The following is a 16,873-nucleotide window of genomic DNA, read 5'->3' on the forward strand; positions in this document are numbered from 1 at the left end:
ATGAAACGAAATTAAAAATATATTTCGTATTAAATTACTTTATGCTTTAAATTAATTTCACACTTTTCTTATCTCTTATTTATTTCACTTCTGTGGATATTATTTCATTGAAAATGTATTTCTCTTATTTTACTTAAACCAAATATCCAATGAAAAACGAACAGGAGGGTATATTTCATATTTAATTACTTTATGCTTTAACTTATTTCACAGTTTCCTTATTTGGTATTTGTTTTATTTCTGTAGATAGTATTTGTTTTCAATGGAAATGTTTCGCTCTTATTTCAGTACGCCCTATGTTGATAAATCCACCAAATATAATCAGGGAACAGGTTACAGGAACTGAGATTCCTCTAGAATGGCCACCTTGGAGTAGATCTCGAGGTGATACTGGGGATCCACCTATAATGTGGTACAGTGTCTGGCTGAGAACATTAGGAGAGTCTTCATTCAGGTAAAAAAAAGGAAGTGAAATTAACAAAAGACCATGCCGATCTTTACACACTGTCATCCGGATGTTGATTGACTTATATTGTAATGTTTCGCTCATATTTATGGCTGTTATGGCTTTTATATATGAGCATATTCTGTAGTTAAAAGAATTTTAATCAGAGTGAATCCTTTTGTAATGAATAATCTTAATCAATATTTTTAATTAATATTTTTATAACATGTATTCTTTGCTTCAATATCAGTTCTTTTATTAATATCTTAAATGTCTAAAAGTCATGCTTAGTAATTTAAAATGTTTTTTACTAAATTTTGATTTTAAGAGAAAATAATATGGTAACGAAAATTAAGGAAATACATCAATTAAATTTAATGTCCTTGTTTTTTATTTGATTTCCCAGAATGCTAAGCGTTGTTCCGGAAGTTCAGTGCTACGAGCGTTCTGCTTGTAATTTTACTGTGACAGATCTCATTCCATACACGAATTACGTCATATATATCTCGGTAAGAAGACAAGGAGATTCCATGGATGGACCAGCAGGACCTATGGTTCACGTTAAAACAAAATGTGCTGGTAGGAAAACCATACGTATTTTATAAATGTTAGCAAAAAGACTTGTTCATTTAAATAAGGTTAACCACATAATAATTACGATTGCTATGCAATCGTTTTTCTTTAGACGTGTCAGGCTTAAAAAGATGAATGAAATAAATTTTTTCATAAACATACTTATAATGTAAGAAGTTTATAGATATTCTCAATCTAATGAAACTTAAGAATTGTTTGGAGTATGTGACGTAATTTACTATAATTCTTATCATCAAAATTCTTCACCATAAATAACAAAGTAAAAAAAAATATTTCTGCACGTTGTGACAAGTTATAGATAGTTATTTCAATGGATAGAATGTGCCTAATACTTTGTGAAATCACTTAATGTGCACACTTTTATACAACATGTTACTCATGAATTTTTTTTGAGGTTTTCATAAAACTAATATAAATATATAGGCATGGTTCCTGGCATACACAGCACAGCACAGCACATATATTTTATTCAACATAACATTGTATACATACAATTCATAGTCGTATAGTTGAAAAGTAATATGCTGTAATTTCAATATTATTGCAGAACCGACAGAGAGTGTGATAATCACAACAATAGCTGGAGAGTATCAGGTGAACAACACATATCCAAAGACCAAGCTTATAGTACATTGGGAGGTACAATCTTCTTTCTTTTTTCCTACGATACAATCAAAATAAATACCACAAAAAAGTACATTATCACGTTTTTCAGTTATTGCGTATTTTCAAAGCTGATTCTAAATATAGAAAATGTATTTCAATCCAATTGAATAAATTATCAAATTGAAAATTTCATTGCATGTACTGAATGTTATATGCCTAATTGTGTTATTGTTAGATTAAAAGGCTGACTTTTGTCAAATCTTATTTTCTAGGATGCTCCAAAAGAAGCCTGGAGTTGTGATAGCATAAGAAAATACCAGATATTAGTTTCAAAAGGTGAACCAGATGTTATGGTAACACACGTGGCAGGAAGGGCTTATAAGCAGTTCCAAATATCAGAACTTGAACCTTCGACACATTACTGTATTTCAATGAGATATGAAAATAATCAGGGATTTTTTAGCCCAACATCTGCTGAAAAATGTGTAACTTCACCTTCAACGGGTAATTTAGAGTTTCTTTACTTAATGTTTCTTTCTCATTAACGTTTTGTTTGATAAGTTATTTTAGTGCGTTCGTTTTGTTTGTTTCATTTAATTTAAGTGTTTACATATGACGATTTCCATATAGTCTGAAATGGAATTTATGCACTTATGGCATAGTTATCATTTCCCAATCAATCATTTCAAGTTAAGATATGAGGCAATATTTGCATATGTATTTTGCTGCCTAAATTAACTATAGATAACACAGGTGAAATCATATGATTACTACAACTAAGTTATAGATTGTTAATTCAAGATTATCGATTTGACATGCATTGTAGTTGTAATCCAAATTAATAGTCTGCAACAGGTCACGTGCACGCTTTCATATTGGTAGCGTCCAAGGGTAAAAATTAAATCATGGAACGCTCGCACTTGTGTATATTTCTGCCTGAAAAGATTGTAGGATATAAATGAACGAAATCTTGTTAAGAAGACGCTTTAATCCAGCAATATTGTTCATATGTCATTTTCCTTGATTTAGTTTTGTCTGCACCGAGGAACCTCCAACTCAGCAGACGGACGAGTACATCATTAACGATTTGGTGGGAACGCCCATCAAATGCACGTGGGAACATGACGTTATATACAATAATATACTGGAAAGGTTTTGTCAGAGAGTTGTCTACAAAGAAAGGCGTAGAATACCAATCAGGAGAATTAGAAGTGAAATACAAATTGACAGGACTGGACCCAGTCACTAGTTATAATATTCAGGTATTATTTTCCTTAGAAAAAACATTTTTTTAGTTTTGTTAAAGTGACAAGCATCCAGTGTTGCAACACACTGTCAAAACAACCACACTGTCAAAACAACCACACTGTCAAAACAATCACACTGTCAAAACAATCAAAATTATTAACTGGTTTGATATCAATATGATATATTTTTTAAGTTCAGAATATTCATCAGTTAAGTGACAGCAATAATTATTAATGAGACTTATCACAGACTTAAATTAGGATTTAATCATAATATGCCTTGGCGTAAGGAGTAAGCACTTTTTGTCCTGAATATTTGGACACGGTATGGGTAAGGTATGTGGTATAATTCACGTTTAGTCAGCTATAATCACAATTGGCAATAACATATTTACTGATTTTGACAATAATTCGATTTTCATAAATATTTGCACGAATCTGGAAATGCGCTTCTTTAAATGGCACACGAATTGGATACAATGTGTTAAAACAAAATCGTCTTTTTGCTTGCCAAAATGTTGACATGAAATTAATAAGGATATATGTTGCTGCTTTCATTTCAAATATGAGTCAACATTAATGTTACGTGAATATGAATTTATGTAAAAACACCTTAAATTCTTTATTATTGTTTATTATAAATAAGTTGTTGATATAAATGCTATTGTACTTACAACTTTTAGGTACAGGCTGTAAATAGTGCCGGATCTGGAGAATACAGTGAAATCCTGGTAGCATCTACATCAGAAGGACGTAAGTACACTCAGGTCCTAAAAGTCCCATACACTATTTTATAATAAATTATTTTTGATGTTTGATGTGTAAAAAGACTGCTTTCTGTATTTCTTATACAATGAAAACTTGTAAAAAATATCAGTTTGTTGAGTTTACATCTTATAACATGTAAGGTATAAAGCATATATATTTGCCCTTGTTAGTTTGTCCCGCGTTTACTCATTTCTGTTGCCATACCGTCCGTTGGTGGACTTATTAAAAAATGGAATGTGGGAGTCATCCGTTTCTTCCTGTTTTTTCTTTGGCAGATCAAAGTGTCCTTGCATATTGTTATTCATTCTTGTATCATGTATATTTAAGGTCCTGGTGCACTCTCTAAATTCCGGAATACTTCAAGGACACGAACATCAATCATGTTAGAATGGCAACCGCCAGAGAGGTCAATCAGTGAGATTATGTTTTACTATGTAAGTTGTTGCTTCTTATCAATTATTGTAGATGAAACCCAACAAAATTCTTTTTATATATATTATGATAAGATTTATTATTTAGAGGAAAACCAGTGATAGAAATTATGGCCAAGCAAGTGGTCACTCAATTGATATCTAAATTAAATTATAATTTAAGTATAAACTGTTTTATTGTAGGTGAAGTGCACAAATTCGAAAACCGCATCAGTTAGTCAAGTAGAGCCGCTGCGCATTCCAACATCAATGACAAAATACAACTTTACTGGTCTCGAACCTACAACTCAATACATATGTAGCATTAATGCAAGCTCTACTATCGGCACGGGGCCCACATCATATTTTAAAGCCTGGACGGAAGCTGTCGGTAAGGCCATTTCGGAAGAATCATTTTATTAATTATATGTAGAAAATCTCATAAAGTTCATATTTTGTCATTTTCATGATATAAATTATTTTTATGTTTTGTAGAAATATTGATAATTATTCACTTACAGTCAATTACATTTTCTTCTGCATAAAAGGCGTATTAAATACGTACATCATATTACATTTGAATATATTAATAGATCCCACAGAACCTCCCGCACCAACCATCCTTGGCCGTTCTGACACGACTGGGAGATGCTTTGGTAGTTTAGCACGGAGAAAGGTTAGGTAGTCTAGTACTGGTGTAACTCTCCAGGAACGATGGTTAGGAAACTACCCGCCTGTATGACTGAAATACTGTTGAGAAAAGGCGTAAAATGAAACAAACAAAGAAACAAACATTTGAATATATTATTAGATCCCACAGAACCTCCCGCACCAACCATCCTTGGCCGTTCTGATACGACAGTCACCTTGGATATAAAGCAACATGTGGACGAATCAATCAGGTTGGTCATGATATTCACGAGTTTACCGATGCATTATTCATCTTTCATAAATGAATTATTATTTGTCATTTTGAGTGATGTATGTTTGAAGAAGTTCGGAGTACCTTTGACTGTTATTGTGTGTTTCAGAACTTTTTTCGTTTAAACAATCTGGGATAATGTGATTCCTCGGAAGTATTAATTACAACAAAATTTCTACGTTTGATTGAAACTTTGTTTCGTTTTAATATGTACTTTCAATATGTGGTTATTTGTTTTAAAAAATGTCTAATGATATTCCAGCTTTTACAGAATAATAGTAGAACAGGTTACAGAGCGCTCCAAACGTAGTGTACAAGAGTCAGTATCTGACATAAACTATGACTATTATACTGCAAAGAAAGAAGGCTCGTCAATATATGTGGCCGCTCAACTAGACAACGCTGATGCAACTGGCACGTTTGTAGTTGGAGATAACAAAACATATGGCGGATACAAAAATGTTCCTTTACACCCGCAGGAAGAATACGATATATGGCTCGGGGCATACGCCGAGACTGACACGGTATAATATTTTGAAAATAGCTATACTCTAAAACGGGGAGAGAGGTTTTCTAGTTAGTATTATATAGTGTATAAATGCCAGATTTAAATTAATCTTATTATATTCGTATTAAAGATATTGCCTCTAAAATGAGACTAGAAATTAGCTTAATATTTAGATAAATTACCTTACTGCTGTTATTGTATTTATATACATTAGTTATGTTCTTTATACATATGGTGTGTAAGGGCTTCTAAATAGCAATTTGAAAATAAAAACAACATTCTAAAATAAGACTAGTAAATAGCTTCTCATTCAGATAAATTACCTTATTGTATTATTGTATTTATATACAATAGTTATGTTCTATATACAAGTGGTATGTAAGGGCTCTTAAATAGCAATTTTAAAATAAAAACAACATTCCTTTGCAACTGTATTCCGTTATCTTTCTATTATCAGGGAATTCGCAAATCCATATCAAAAGCTGTCAAGGGATCAGTTGGTAAGTTTACTTCATAGCATATTGTTTCCTTTATGCTCATTTGCGCTTCCTTTTAATTTCAAGGACACTAAGTATTTCTGTTGTATACACACTTTCTCCTTAACTATTCTAAAACATAATAAGCAGTTCTTGACTAAAAACTATTGCTGAGATGACTCCGGAATCTAGGGTAATTTCATCCTTGCTTAGCTTAGTTAAAGGATCTTTGTTTTTATACATTTATCACATTAGCTGATACGCTTGTAGTTTCATAAAATCAAAAGAGATAATATTATTGTTTTTGATTATTTTGCTGCATCTAGCATAAGATAATAATAACATATTTCGCAACGGTCATTAAAATTTAAACGTTCTTTATGATTTATTGAATATATTGTTTTCAGCCCGCAGTGCAATAACTGCTATTCCACCAACCAGTCATGTTCCGGTTATCATTGGCGTCCTCATTCTTTTCATCGTCCTCATTCTCGTTGTTGCCCTCCTTTTGTTTATGTGGAGGTAAGTTGACAATGGATAACAGGAACCCAAACTTTATGTTCTACCATAAAAGTTATTTGTCGGTCGTGTGACAAAAATCTGTTAATATAACACTAATGCTAAGACTTACCGTTTTGAATATGATTTAAATTAAGATGTATTTCAATTTAATAATTATGACTTTTTAGGATTTGAAAATTTATTCCCATATGCCGTTTCGGGGGTAATGTTTCTGATTTTAACTTAATACTTAATCTATTTTATTTGTTTATTTGTAGGGACAAATGAAGCTTTATATTTATAATTTATTAGTTACATTATTTAATTTTTTCTTTGCTAATTGATTTAATAAATTTGATAAATGGTATACATGTATTTGCGTGAACTGTATTGGTACGATTGTGTTTTTACAGGAAGAAACATTTGCAGTCAGAGCGTGAAAAGGCAGAAATGCCAAATTTTGGACCAACAATTATTCCAGAACCTGATTTAACACCTCCTTCTACTCCGATTGGTACGTAACTTGGAATTTTGTTTGTTACCCTTTTCTGGCATTTGATAACTTAATGCACGCAATGGTTCCATGTTCTGTGTTTTATTATGATGTTATTCTTGCCGACGATGTATAATTCATATCAAAACTACCTTTACAATCTAAGACGGCCAAATACCTTATGTTCTTAATATTAAGTACTTCTGTCTAGATTATAATGTCTACCTTTTACTAGTTTTGTTCTCTTACTACTTCGACTGCATCTTCATTAAATGTTATTTCTCCCATTCATACCCTTACTTAGTTTACTGTGTGTGTTGTTTATACTTAATTACAATTTAAATTTACTTGTTCTATAATTTCTTGCATTCTATGCATTTTCAAATTGTGTTTAAATATTTCGAGTTATTTTAATGCATGATTTTTATTTATAAATAAACAATTGTTCAAAACAGATTTGCAAATTATCATTTTTGTTTATGTTTCTAAAAATGCCTGTCATTGGATTTTATTGAGGTGAGTTGTAAGGTTTTTTAACGAAAGGTTTTTTATAAAAGACATGTATTATACATGAATGTACAAACAGATAACAATTATGTACGCCAAGGATCATTTATTCTTGCAAACATATCATTTATACAATTTTGAGTATATAGTCAGTCATACGATGAATTTATATAGTAATTTGTTATTTAATCTTTAATCTTTTGATCATTCCATAACTTATTTTTATGCATGCGCATGAATATATCATAAAGGATTATGAATTGTATTGAGAAAAAACAACACTTTCATATTTTAATTGCTTTTCATGTAATTCATTGCCTTTTTTAAGACTAACAATATAATAAATCACTATTATGTTCATTACACATACCCTCGTGCCATTTAATCATAAAACCATAAACTATCTTTATCATAGGAGGTTTATTATGACTTTTAAATTAAAGATAAACACGTTTAAAGACTAACAATTCAACACAACACAGGGTTTTGCGCTAAAGTAAAAGTTTAATTTAATTAAGCAGTAACATTGCTTTGATATTTTGCTAAATTTAAATGTCAATATTTTTAAATGAACTCTTGCTTTTTTTAGAAAATGTTGACAGTGACCCATTACTAGATGCTAGTGTTGGGTCGGACACTGATTCAGAACCAATCTATGGTAATATAGGTTTTGACGTTGCTCCAGTGAAGGTAGAAGATCTTTGGGACTATGTGAAAAATAACAAATGCAACGATTGTGAAGGTTTCAGAAGAGAATACAAGGTGAGACAACATCACATTTCCGCATTTAGCGCACTATATCAAGCGCAAGAGATTCTTGTTATTGCAATTGATTCAAGTAATTTGATTTGATTAGACTTAATGAGATGTTGTTCGCCCTTTCAGCTGATACCGGCCGGAATCACAGCAATGTGTGAGGCAGCAAGAAAGTGTGAAAACAAGAATAAAAACAGATATGGAAATATTGTTGCATGTAAGTCAAACAATAAAATATCATTAAAGTCATTGAAATTTGTTTCTATATGCAATGCAGGAAGAAATTTGAAGAAATAAAAAACAACACACATTCTTGTGTGAGCTTATTCATTTAAACAAGATAAATTTCTGAAACGTATATTATTGTTAAGGATTTTTCCAGTTGAAAATATTGTGTGATAAAGGATTGTACATTTTTTTAAGATAAAGGATGGTAATTCGCCTTTATATATAAATTAAATGTTATTTTCAGATGATCATACTAGAGTTGTATTACATGACTATGAAGACGAACATGATGATTATATCAATGCAAATTATGTTGACGTGAGTATCACAATGCGAAATAGATAAAATGTACCAATTTAATCACATTACAACTACAGCATCTTTACACTTGTTATGAACGATTGATTTAACATTTTTGTCTTAAAATGTACCAATAAGGGTTTTATTGAACAATGAATGTTTTGTTTGATTATGGTATTTGTTGTAATACTGACATAGCTAGCAAAACAATTTATAATTTTCAAGTCGTACTATTTGCTATAAAAAGGACGGCAAACATGATTTAGTAACTTATTCAAGAATAAGTAATACGATATTTGTTTTGATTTTTTTCTTCAGGGGTATAACAAGTCGAAGGCGTATATAGCAGCTCAAGGTATGTGTTATTACTTTATTTAACACTTTCTTAACTGAGTTTAAGATTTAACTATCAATGTTTTCTTATAATTATCATACTTTTATCAAACATAACTATTATTTAAATGTGGCATTTAAATCAGTACATTATAAGAGTATTTTTTTTCTTTAATTGCAGGACCAACAAAAGAAACGTTGAAGGATATATGGAGGATGGTTTGGCAAGAACAATCCAAAACTATTATCATGTTGACCAATCCTACAGAAACTGGAAAAGTATGTAATGATGCTGAATTTCATATTCAATTTAAATTTCCTGTAACAATTATGTTTTTAGATTTGTTATATATATATGTTTTTGATCATATTTATTCTGATAACATTTTGAACATAAAATTTAATATCGTTTAATTTTTTCTTTTAGAAAAAATGCGAGTCGTATTGGCCTGCTGATGAGGTACAATCACATCATGGTATTACTGTTGAATGTCTTGGTACATCAGATCTCCCTGACTTTACAACCAGAACATTTAAACTTGCAAAGGTATTTGAGAATAGATATTTGATATATTGAAATTTCCTTTTCTAAAAGAAACATAGCTTACTAGGATACCTCTTTACTTTCTCTTTAATATATAAAGCAACAAACATCTCGTACATATCCTTCAATTCTTTATAGCATATACTTAATCATGTAAAATGGAACATTTTATTTCGCATGCCTTTAAAGCTGCCTACCTCCAGATGAGCTAAAATAATTTTTAAAAAACCCCAAACTTTAGAAAAATGATCTAAGATTTTAAGAAATTTTAATGTTAAAAGATTAAAGATTTAAGTAATAATGTACATGCTACGTGCGATTAATGAATAATTTTGCAGTATATATCATCATACTTCACTTGCATGACTAACGCAGTAAAAGCGTCACAATATTTTACTATAAAATACATTTTCAAACTTTTCGTGAAATTGAGCATAAATCTAGAAAATGCTGCCTTAACGGAAACATTATAATTCTCTCTTCATTGAACATGTAGGACGATGAGACTCGGGTGGTTAAACAGTTCCATTACACAACGTGGCCTGACCATGGGGTACCAAAATACAGCAGCTCTCTTTTATTACTTCGGCAGAAAATACGATCACATGACAATTTAGACGCAGGACCACAAGTGATTCATTGCAGGTGAGAAAATACCTTTATTACAGGTGAGATATGTGTTGAAAATGAAGATGTGACGAGTCATTACGGAATTGAAATAAAGTGTAAATAAAATCTTTATAATTAATATAGCATATATCATGTATGGTAATAAAATAAACGAAAAACCATTCTTCTCTTGCAAAAATAAACCAAAACAGTTGATCTTTATATATTTGATGTTAACAATTTATAGTGCTGGAGTTGGGAGAACGGGGTCGTATATTGCAATAGATGTAGAATTGGAGAGGGCGAAAACCGAAGGTATCATAGACGTCCACAACTTTGTTCAACTTATGAGAACACAGAGAATCAATATGGTACAAACCATGGTATGTACGTCTTTCAAGAAGTTTTATCTCTGTTTATATAGTTGTTAAATAATGAAATTATATTTTTTTTCCTACACATTCAAGAATTGTTTTATATCTTATCTTGTGTTATTTAAATTATTTTTTACAGAGAGAATAAATAACTTAGTCGTGTTGTATTACTTTGTTTGAATTTTTGTAGTAAATTATCTCATTTACTTTCTATACATTTAGGACCAATATGTGTTTGTGTATGACTGTCTACTAGAGGCTTTGATTAGCGGAGATACATTAATGAGAGCTGATGAATACCAAGATATTCTCTCAGAGATGTGTCAGTTTGACAATACCATACAAAAAACCAAACTAGAGGAACAATTCGAGGTAATTATTTTAAAAGTACACTGCCATGTGGGAAGTGATACATTTAGAAATTTAAATTGAACTGTCTTTCACAATTTGCAAATGGTTGATGTTTGTCTGTATTCATGATATCTTACTTATGGTTTAAATTAAGTATTTAAGTCGCCAAATCTCATATTGACAAGTATCGCAAGGTCGGTCTGTATTTCATGCAACGTATCTTTTAACCATGATCATATCTTATAGATACTACGACTTATTACGACCACAATAGAAAGGGACGAAAGCACGACAGCTCTCAGGGCCGAAAATATTTTCAAAAATAGATGCAAAAATATTATACCAGCAAATCGGTGTCGTCCATTTTTGATGACGCCATACGAAGGTTGCAACGACTATATCAATGCAATTTTCTGCAACGTAAGTCTCGTTCGTTGTTTTAATGTCTGGTAAATGTTTTTCGAGTAGGATAAAGTGTTTTGTAGAATATTTACTTTAATTTAGTGATTAAAAGATATTGCAGAGGTATTATTGGAAATTAAACTGACAAACGCATTAAAAATTTGAGACAATGGCAATTTTTTTGTGTTTCATATTGGTTAAGTATTAAGGTAAGCGATTGTCAAATGTAGTTGGTATATCGTAGAAAACATTGCCTATATTATTATCGTCACCTATTTCACTACAGAGCTACACACGTCGAGATGGATTTGTCTTGACACAAATGCCCCTACCAAATACTGTGATAGACTTTTGGCGACTCATTCATGATCACAATGTAGCCGCCATAGTCATGCTGAACGAGGTGGACCAGTGCGATGAGGTATGTAATGTGATTCAAATTCGTTCTTTAAATCATTTTATTTACTAAAATGAAACCATCATGTATTTTGTATTTCGAAACGTATTTTATCAAAAGTACTAAGCCATAATAAGTTATTATAAGTATTTCAATGCATTTTTATTTTTAAGAAGACTAATACTGCACCAAATTATGCTACTGAAATAGAAAACATGCATTTTATTTTATTTGAATTTCAGGTGTTTGGTTCTTCACTTTTATTAGATTAAATATGACACGACGTAAATACTTAATAATATTTTAGTTGTATGTATATGAATGATCTTATATACAGGGATGTGTAAGAAGTAAATATGAAATACGTTTGATTATTTGTTTGATTCAAGTTTTGTTTTGGCACAATTTTTACAGACTTGTGAACAGTACTGGACACTAGAATCATGTGGTGAGAAGTATGGACCTTTTATAGTAGAGACCACCGCCGAGATCAAATCTGACCCGAGCATTACTATTCGTGATTTTTCCATTACAAATACTGACATGGTAAACACAAACGCTATTTTATATAAAGTATAGATAATAAAAGTGTATTTTCAAATGTTCGAAAGCATGGATTTACTTATCACTTTACATTACAGGACACAAACATATGTATAATTTAGCAAAAATTGTTTAACTGGAGACAATGATTTTCCTATTATATTACACTATGTTTGCAAAGAATTGTTCACGGTTTCCTAATCGTTAGTCTTATTAATTATATCTTCATGTATAACCAATTTGTTTAAGCAATAATAATATGTCATCAATTCGAGGTCACAATTTTGCAATTGTTAGCAGAACCGAGCAATACAAGTCAAATATCAACAGGTCAAAAATATTAATGCTACTAACTTAAAACACTTTATGTCATGTGCTTCCAAAAGTTTCTGAAATAGTTTCACTAAAATAAAATATATATAGTATCATTTATGACATATATTTTAGCCACATGCTGTGCCAAAAGTTGTTCGTCAGTTTCATTTTCATCGATGGGTTGATGATTCTCCGGTTCCAAGTTCAAAACTTGCTCTATTTGAACTTCTTGACATGGTGGATACATGTCAAAGACACAGTGGAAACAAACCAGTTGTTGTTCACTGCATGTAAGATCATTTATACCCGAAATTACTTTTATTTAACTTGCACATACAAACGAAACTCCCGCGTTTTCAATCTTTGAATTTATTTATTTATTTGTTTTCAACGTATTTCCTGTGACAAAGTTATATATCTCATCATACAACATTATATCTTGACGTTTCAATGAAAAAAGTAAACAAATGTACCAGAGGAATCTATTTTAGAATGCTTAATTATACAGTGCTTCAGTGTAAAGGATTAAGATATATACTAAAATGCATACGTACAATTACTTCAGGTGGAATATCTCTATAAGAACAGCTAAGTAACAATTATGAATCTATTTCTTGCAGGAATGGTGCTTATCGAAGTGGTTTATATTGTGCTGTGAGCATACTTATTGAACGCCTAAAACTTGAAAAAGAAATTGATGTCTTCCAAACAGTGAAACAGCTTAGGTTATGTAGATCACATTTGGTAGACAATTTGGTAAGTTACCTTTTCCCAAGTTTAAGTAATCTCATTAAATATTAGCATCCGTTCTGAAACACATATTTTGTCATTAAAATGTCATTACTTTTCTAAAATGTAATCATTACCTTATTCCTTTATGTGAAAATCGTTATGTGAAGATAATAGCTAAATTCATTACTTGTTAGACTGATTGATTGTCATAAACTAAATGAAAAAATACAACACTTTGTATTAGAGTTAAAATCGAAATGAAGTCATAATTAACATATATGAAAACGTATATTATACATGTACGATATTATTACAGACATTAAAAAGTGTATCATTTTTCTTTCAGGAACAATATCGGTACTGTCACGAGATTGTACTAGACTATATGAACTCTGTTAACATGAACAGTATGAGTACATTTACACCCCCAGTCAATTCATCTACAGTTGTTTCGTCATTACATCTCAAAGTCGGTGAGCCAAAAGACACGTGAATAAAACTTTTCAAATATCAAATCCAAATATGTGACAAGAAGACCTAAGCAGTTTCGTCATTAGCGTATATGTAAATTTAAAAGCCAACGCCGGATGTGCTTAATGTTACAGTCCTCACATTATTAATATCTAATTACTTATTTCATTCACAATTTTATGTGAACTTTTAGCTACAGTATAGACATTCACTAAAGAAATTTTACAACAATTTGTGAAGATGGCCTTTTCCTTGCAAACACCAATTATTTAGCGAAAAAGGTGATCATAAAGTGCATTTATGAAGGTCAATTTGATACATCCTAGTGATGAGCAATGTCGTAAGCCCATATAACTTTAGTTATAAGCATTTCATTAAGAACGGCTTACAAGTTTTGGGCTTTGTGATTACCCAAATTTGGGGTTAAAATTAAAACAAGCGTAGTTTTGGAAGGAATATTAAACATTTTTTTCAAACAGTAATCTTGTAAATGTTTTTTTAAAAAAAGCCCTTTATTTATTGAAATTTTTTCCCAAACAGCCCCAAATGTTTCTAAAAAAATGATTTAACTTTTTTGATTTTGACAGCCGTTATATATGTTTTACTTTTAAAATTAGAAATTTCTTTTGTTTGGGAAACGCTCAAAGAAAAGGGAAAAATTAGAAAATTTAGGGGGCCTTTAAAATGATGAAACTATTAAAAAAATTTTTTCCTTTATTCAGCTCAGGGTTTTGCTATAAAACTACCAAACCCGACGAGTCCCTTTTGGGGCTCTTTAAAGAAATTAGTTTTATTCTTTTCAAAGTACCTGTTATTTTGTGTTGTTTGCTTTCTGATGTTGTTGTTGTTAACACCTTTATACATTTATCCAATCTTGTTTCCCATATATATTATTGTTCATTGACTCATAATCAGCTACTATATTTTGGAATGAGTCAGCACACGTTTCTTTTCTTTCTTATCAAAGCACATTTAGAGATTTATCTTATACAACTTTGTTGTTATTGTCGACGCAAAATATAATTAAAGCTTTCCTTTTTTAAATTAGCACACATTTCACATTGTTTATATACTTACATTAATTTAATATTAAGCTGTTTAATCATCAACGTATCATGCAATTTTGTCATTTTTGTAAATTAGTTTTATTCATATTTACATTTTATATATTTGAATATAACATGTTACTTACATTGAATAAATGCCATGTAGATCGCATTTTTATTTTGTAATTTTTTACAATCGTCCCAAAAAAAAGGGGTTGTATAATCGATTAAAATTTCGATCAAATTTTTTTTAAAAGGGGGCACCCTAATTTTTCCCTTTGTTCGCATAAGAAAATTGTTTAAAAGATCCTAAATTGTAAAGCAAAACAAATAACATGTTATAAATTTTTGGGAATGCAAAGCACGGGAAATGTAATTTAACCGGCAAAAATGTCCGAAAAAGGTTAAAGTGTCTGAAAAGGGGTTGTACGGGGCCGAAAAAGGGCTTAAAGCCCTTTAAAAGTCGCAATTGGGTTTCAAAATTTTGATGAGAATGATACTGCAAGGGTTTTAAAATAATAATCATACTGCCCCCTTTAGTAAAATAAAAATTTTTCATTATGAAAAATTGAAAAAAGAATAACTCGTGGCAAATGGGGGTTTACTAAATGTTTTTTGGGGGATGTGGGCCAGAAAGGTTGCCTGCCCCCACGGTTTTTAAAGATTGTAAGTTAACGAGAATATAAGAATGACATTTTTGGGGCCCCTGGGCCCTATCCATGTAAAATACCGATTTTTTTTAGAAAAAACCCAAATATTATGAAAAGGAATTTTTGTTTTTTTTACTTCAAAAATAATATATGGTTTTTAAAATAAATTTTACCCCAAAAATTTCTTTTTTAAATCTTGGCATTAAATTGAGTAAAATGAATCCCATAAAGGGATAAAAAAAATTCCCAAATTTTAAAAAACAAGGAAAAAATTTGGTGATAAAGAATAAAACCCAAAAACCCAGCTAAAATTTAAATTTCCCAAGTGTTTTTATTTTTTTCCCTAATCAATGACGAAACCTCCAAAATGGGGCCGGGTTAAGATGAAATGCTCAAAAAATTTTTTTTTAAAGAAAAAAAAAATGAATCCCTGTATTTTAGTAATAAAACCCTTTGTTTAAACATGTTTACCTAAATGTGGGTATCCTATTTATTTTCGAACACATTTAAAACAGTTTCAGTAATAATTATAATAATAATAACTATATTTTGAGAAGGTGACAGATTAAGAGTACTTAATAAACATACAACTTATTTCCAATATGGCATTCTATACATACATGTTTATAAACAGAAACAACAGTGTTTGAATTAAAGTTGCTAAAAACAGTATGACTAAATATAGTCAAAGATTTTTTTTATATAAAAAATTCCACCAACTAAATGAAAACTTTATAGGGCTTTTAGAAATATATTTTTTACGCGCTAAGTTTATTATGAGGCTTGGAGTCATACATGCATACACACGCCGTTTCTAAATAATTATCTTCTCGACATGTCACTTTGATTATCATGATTCAACCTCCCAAAGGGCTAATATCTGACCACGACTAGTAATTATATTCGGAACTTTTGATTAGGCGAGACATTCGCGAATTCTGACCATTAATTCCATCAAAACGTGTACTTGAAATTACGATAACTGGTCATCTGGTCGCGTTATTTGTTCTTTGAAGATTGCCGCCTTGTTTCACCAATCAAAATAGAAAAACTGATATCTCAAAGAGCGAATTGAACACATACAAGCTCGGTTTGACAGTGATTGTTCGTAATTTGTCTTGAAAAGAAAAGTAATTGAACATACATAGTATTGCCGTAATTTTATATGATTCATTATTAAAACAGATACAGCATTTAGCTATTAAAAATGTATGAAACTACTGTATATATCTGCTGCAAAATATGTTTTTCTAATTTCAAAAAAGAATAACTTTCAAAATACTTGTATGAAAGAAACATGGTAGCATTTTTAAAGCGAATAACACATTTAATAAATCATTACACA

General features: G+C 30.6%; 1 protein-coding gene across 2 annotated transcripts in view; it reads left to right on the forward strand.

The window, feature by feature from the left end:
• The window catches only part of LOC132750869 (receptor-type tyrosine-protein phosphatase F-like), a 58,040-nt gene extending 43,827 nt beyond the window's left edge, over positions 1-14,213 (forward strand). The window contains exons 8-35 of one of the 2 annotated variants that reach the window (XM_060740938.1): positions 289-454; positions 852-1,024; positions 1,587-1,678; positions 1,918-2,149; positions 2,675-2,907; positions 3,576-3,645; positions 3,988-4,094; positions 4,275-4,461; positions 4,882-4,972; positions 5,255-5,516; positions 5,958-6,000; positions 6,384-6,498; positions 6,891-6,991; positions 8,145-8,239; positions 8,363-8,450; positions 8,706-8,779; positions 9,080-9,116; positions 9,276-9,373; positions 9,522-9,641; positions 10,135-10,283; positions 10,495-10,630; positions 10,844-10,993; positions 11,219-11,392; positions 11,661-11,795; positions 12,186-12,317; positions 12,762-12,919; positions 13,250-13,385; positions 13,708-14,213. In XM_060740938.1, the coding sequence (XP_060596921.1) occupies positions 289-454; positions 852-1,024; positions 1,587-1,678; positions 1,918-2,149; positions 2,675-2,907; positions 3,576-3,645; positions 3,988-4,094; positions 4,275-4,461; positions 4,882-4,972; positions 5,255-5,516; positions 5,958-6,000; positions 6,384-6,498; positions 6,891-6,991; positions 8,145-8,239; positions 8,363-8,450; positions 8,706-8,779; positions 9,080-9,116; positions 9,276-9,373; positions 9,522-9,641; positions 10,135-10,283; positions 10,495-10,630; positions 10,844-10,993; positions 11,219-11,392; positions 11,661-11,795; positions 12,186-12,317; positions 12,762-12,919; positions 13,250-13,385; positions 13,708-13,854 (3,701 nt within the window). In that variant the 3' untranslated portion in view covers positions 13,855-14,213. Of the gene's footprint in view, positions 1-288; positions 455-851; positions 1,025-1,586; positions 1,679-1,917; positions 2,150-2,674; positions 2,908-3,575; positions 3,646-3,987; positions 4,095-4,274; positions 4,462-4,881; positions 4,973-5,254; positions 5,517-5,957; positions 6,001-6,383; positions 6,499-6,890; positions 6,992-8,066; positions 8,240-8,362; positions 8,451-8,705; positions 8,780-9,079; positions 9,117-9,275; positions 9,374-9,521; positions 9,642-10,134; positions 10,284-10,494; positions 10,631-10,843; positions 10,994-11,218; positions 11,393-11,660; positions 11,796-12,185; positions 12,318-12,761; positions 12,920-13,249; positions 13,386-13,707 lie in introns of both variants that reach the window. The other variant, XM_060740932.1, reaches the window with a different exon arrangement.
• The last annotated feature ends 2,660 nt before the right edge of the window (positions 14,214-16,873 follow it).

The sequence above is a fragment of the Ruditapes philippinarum genome, unplaced genomic scaffold (genome assembly GCF_026571515.1).
Source record: "Ruditapes philippinarum isolate M1 unplaced genomic scaffold, ASM2657151v2 ctg2193_1_1_1_1, whole genome shotgun sequence".
Classification (NCBI taxonomy): Eukaryota; Metazoa; Mollusca; class Bivalvia; order Venerida; family Veneridae; genus Ruditapes; species Ruditapes philippinarum.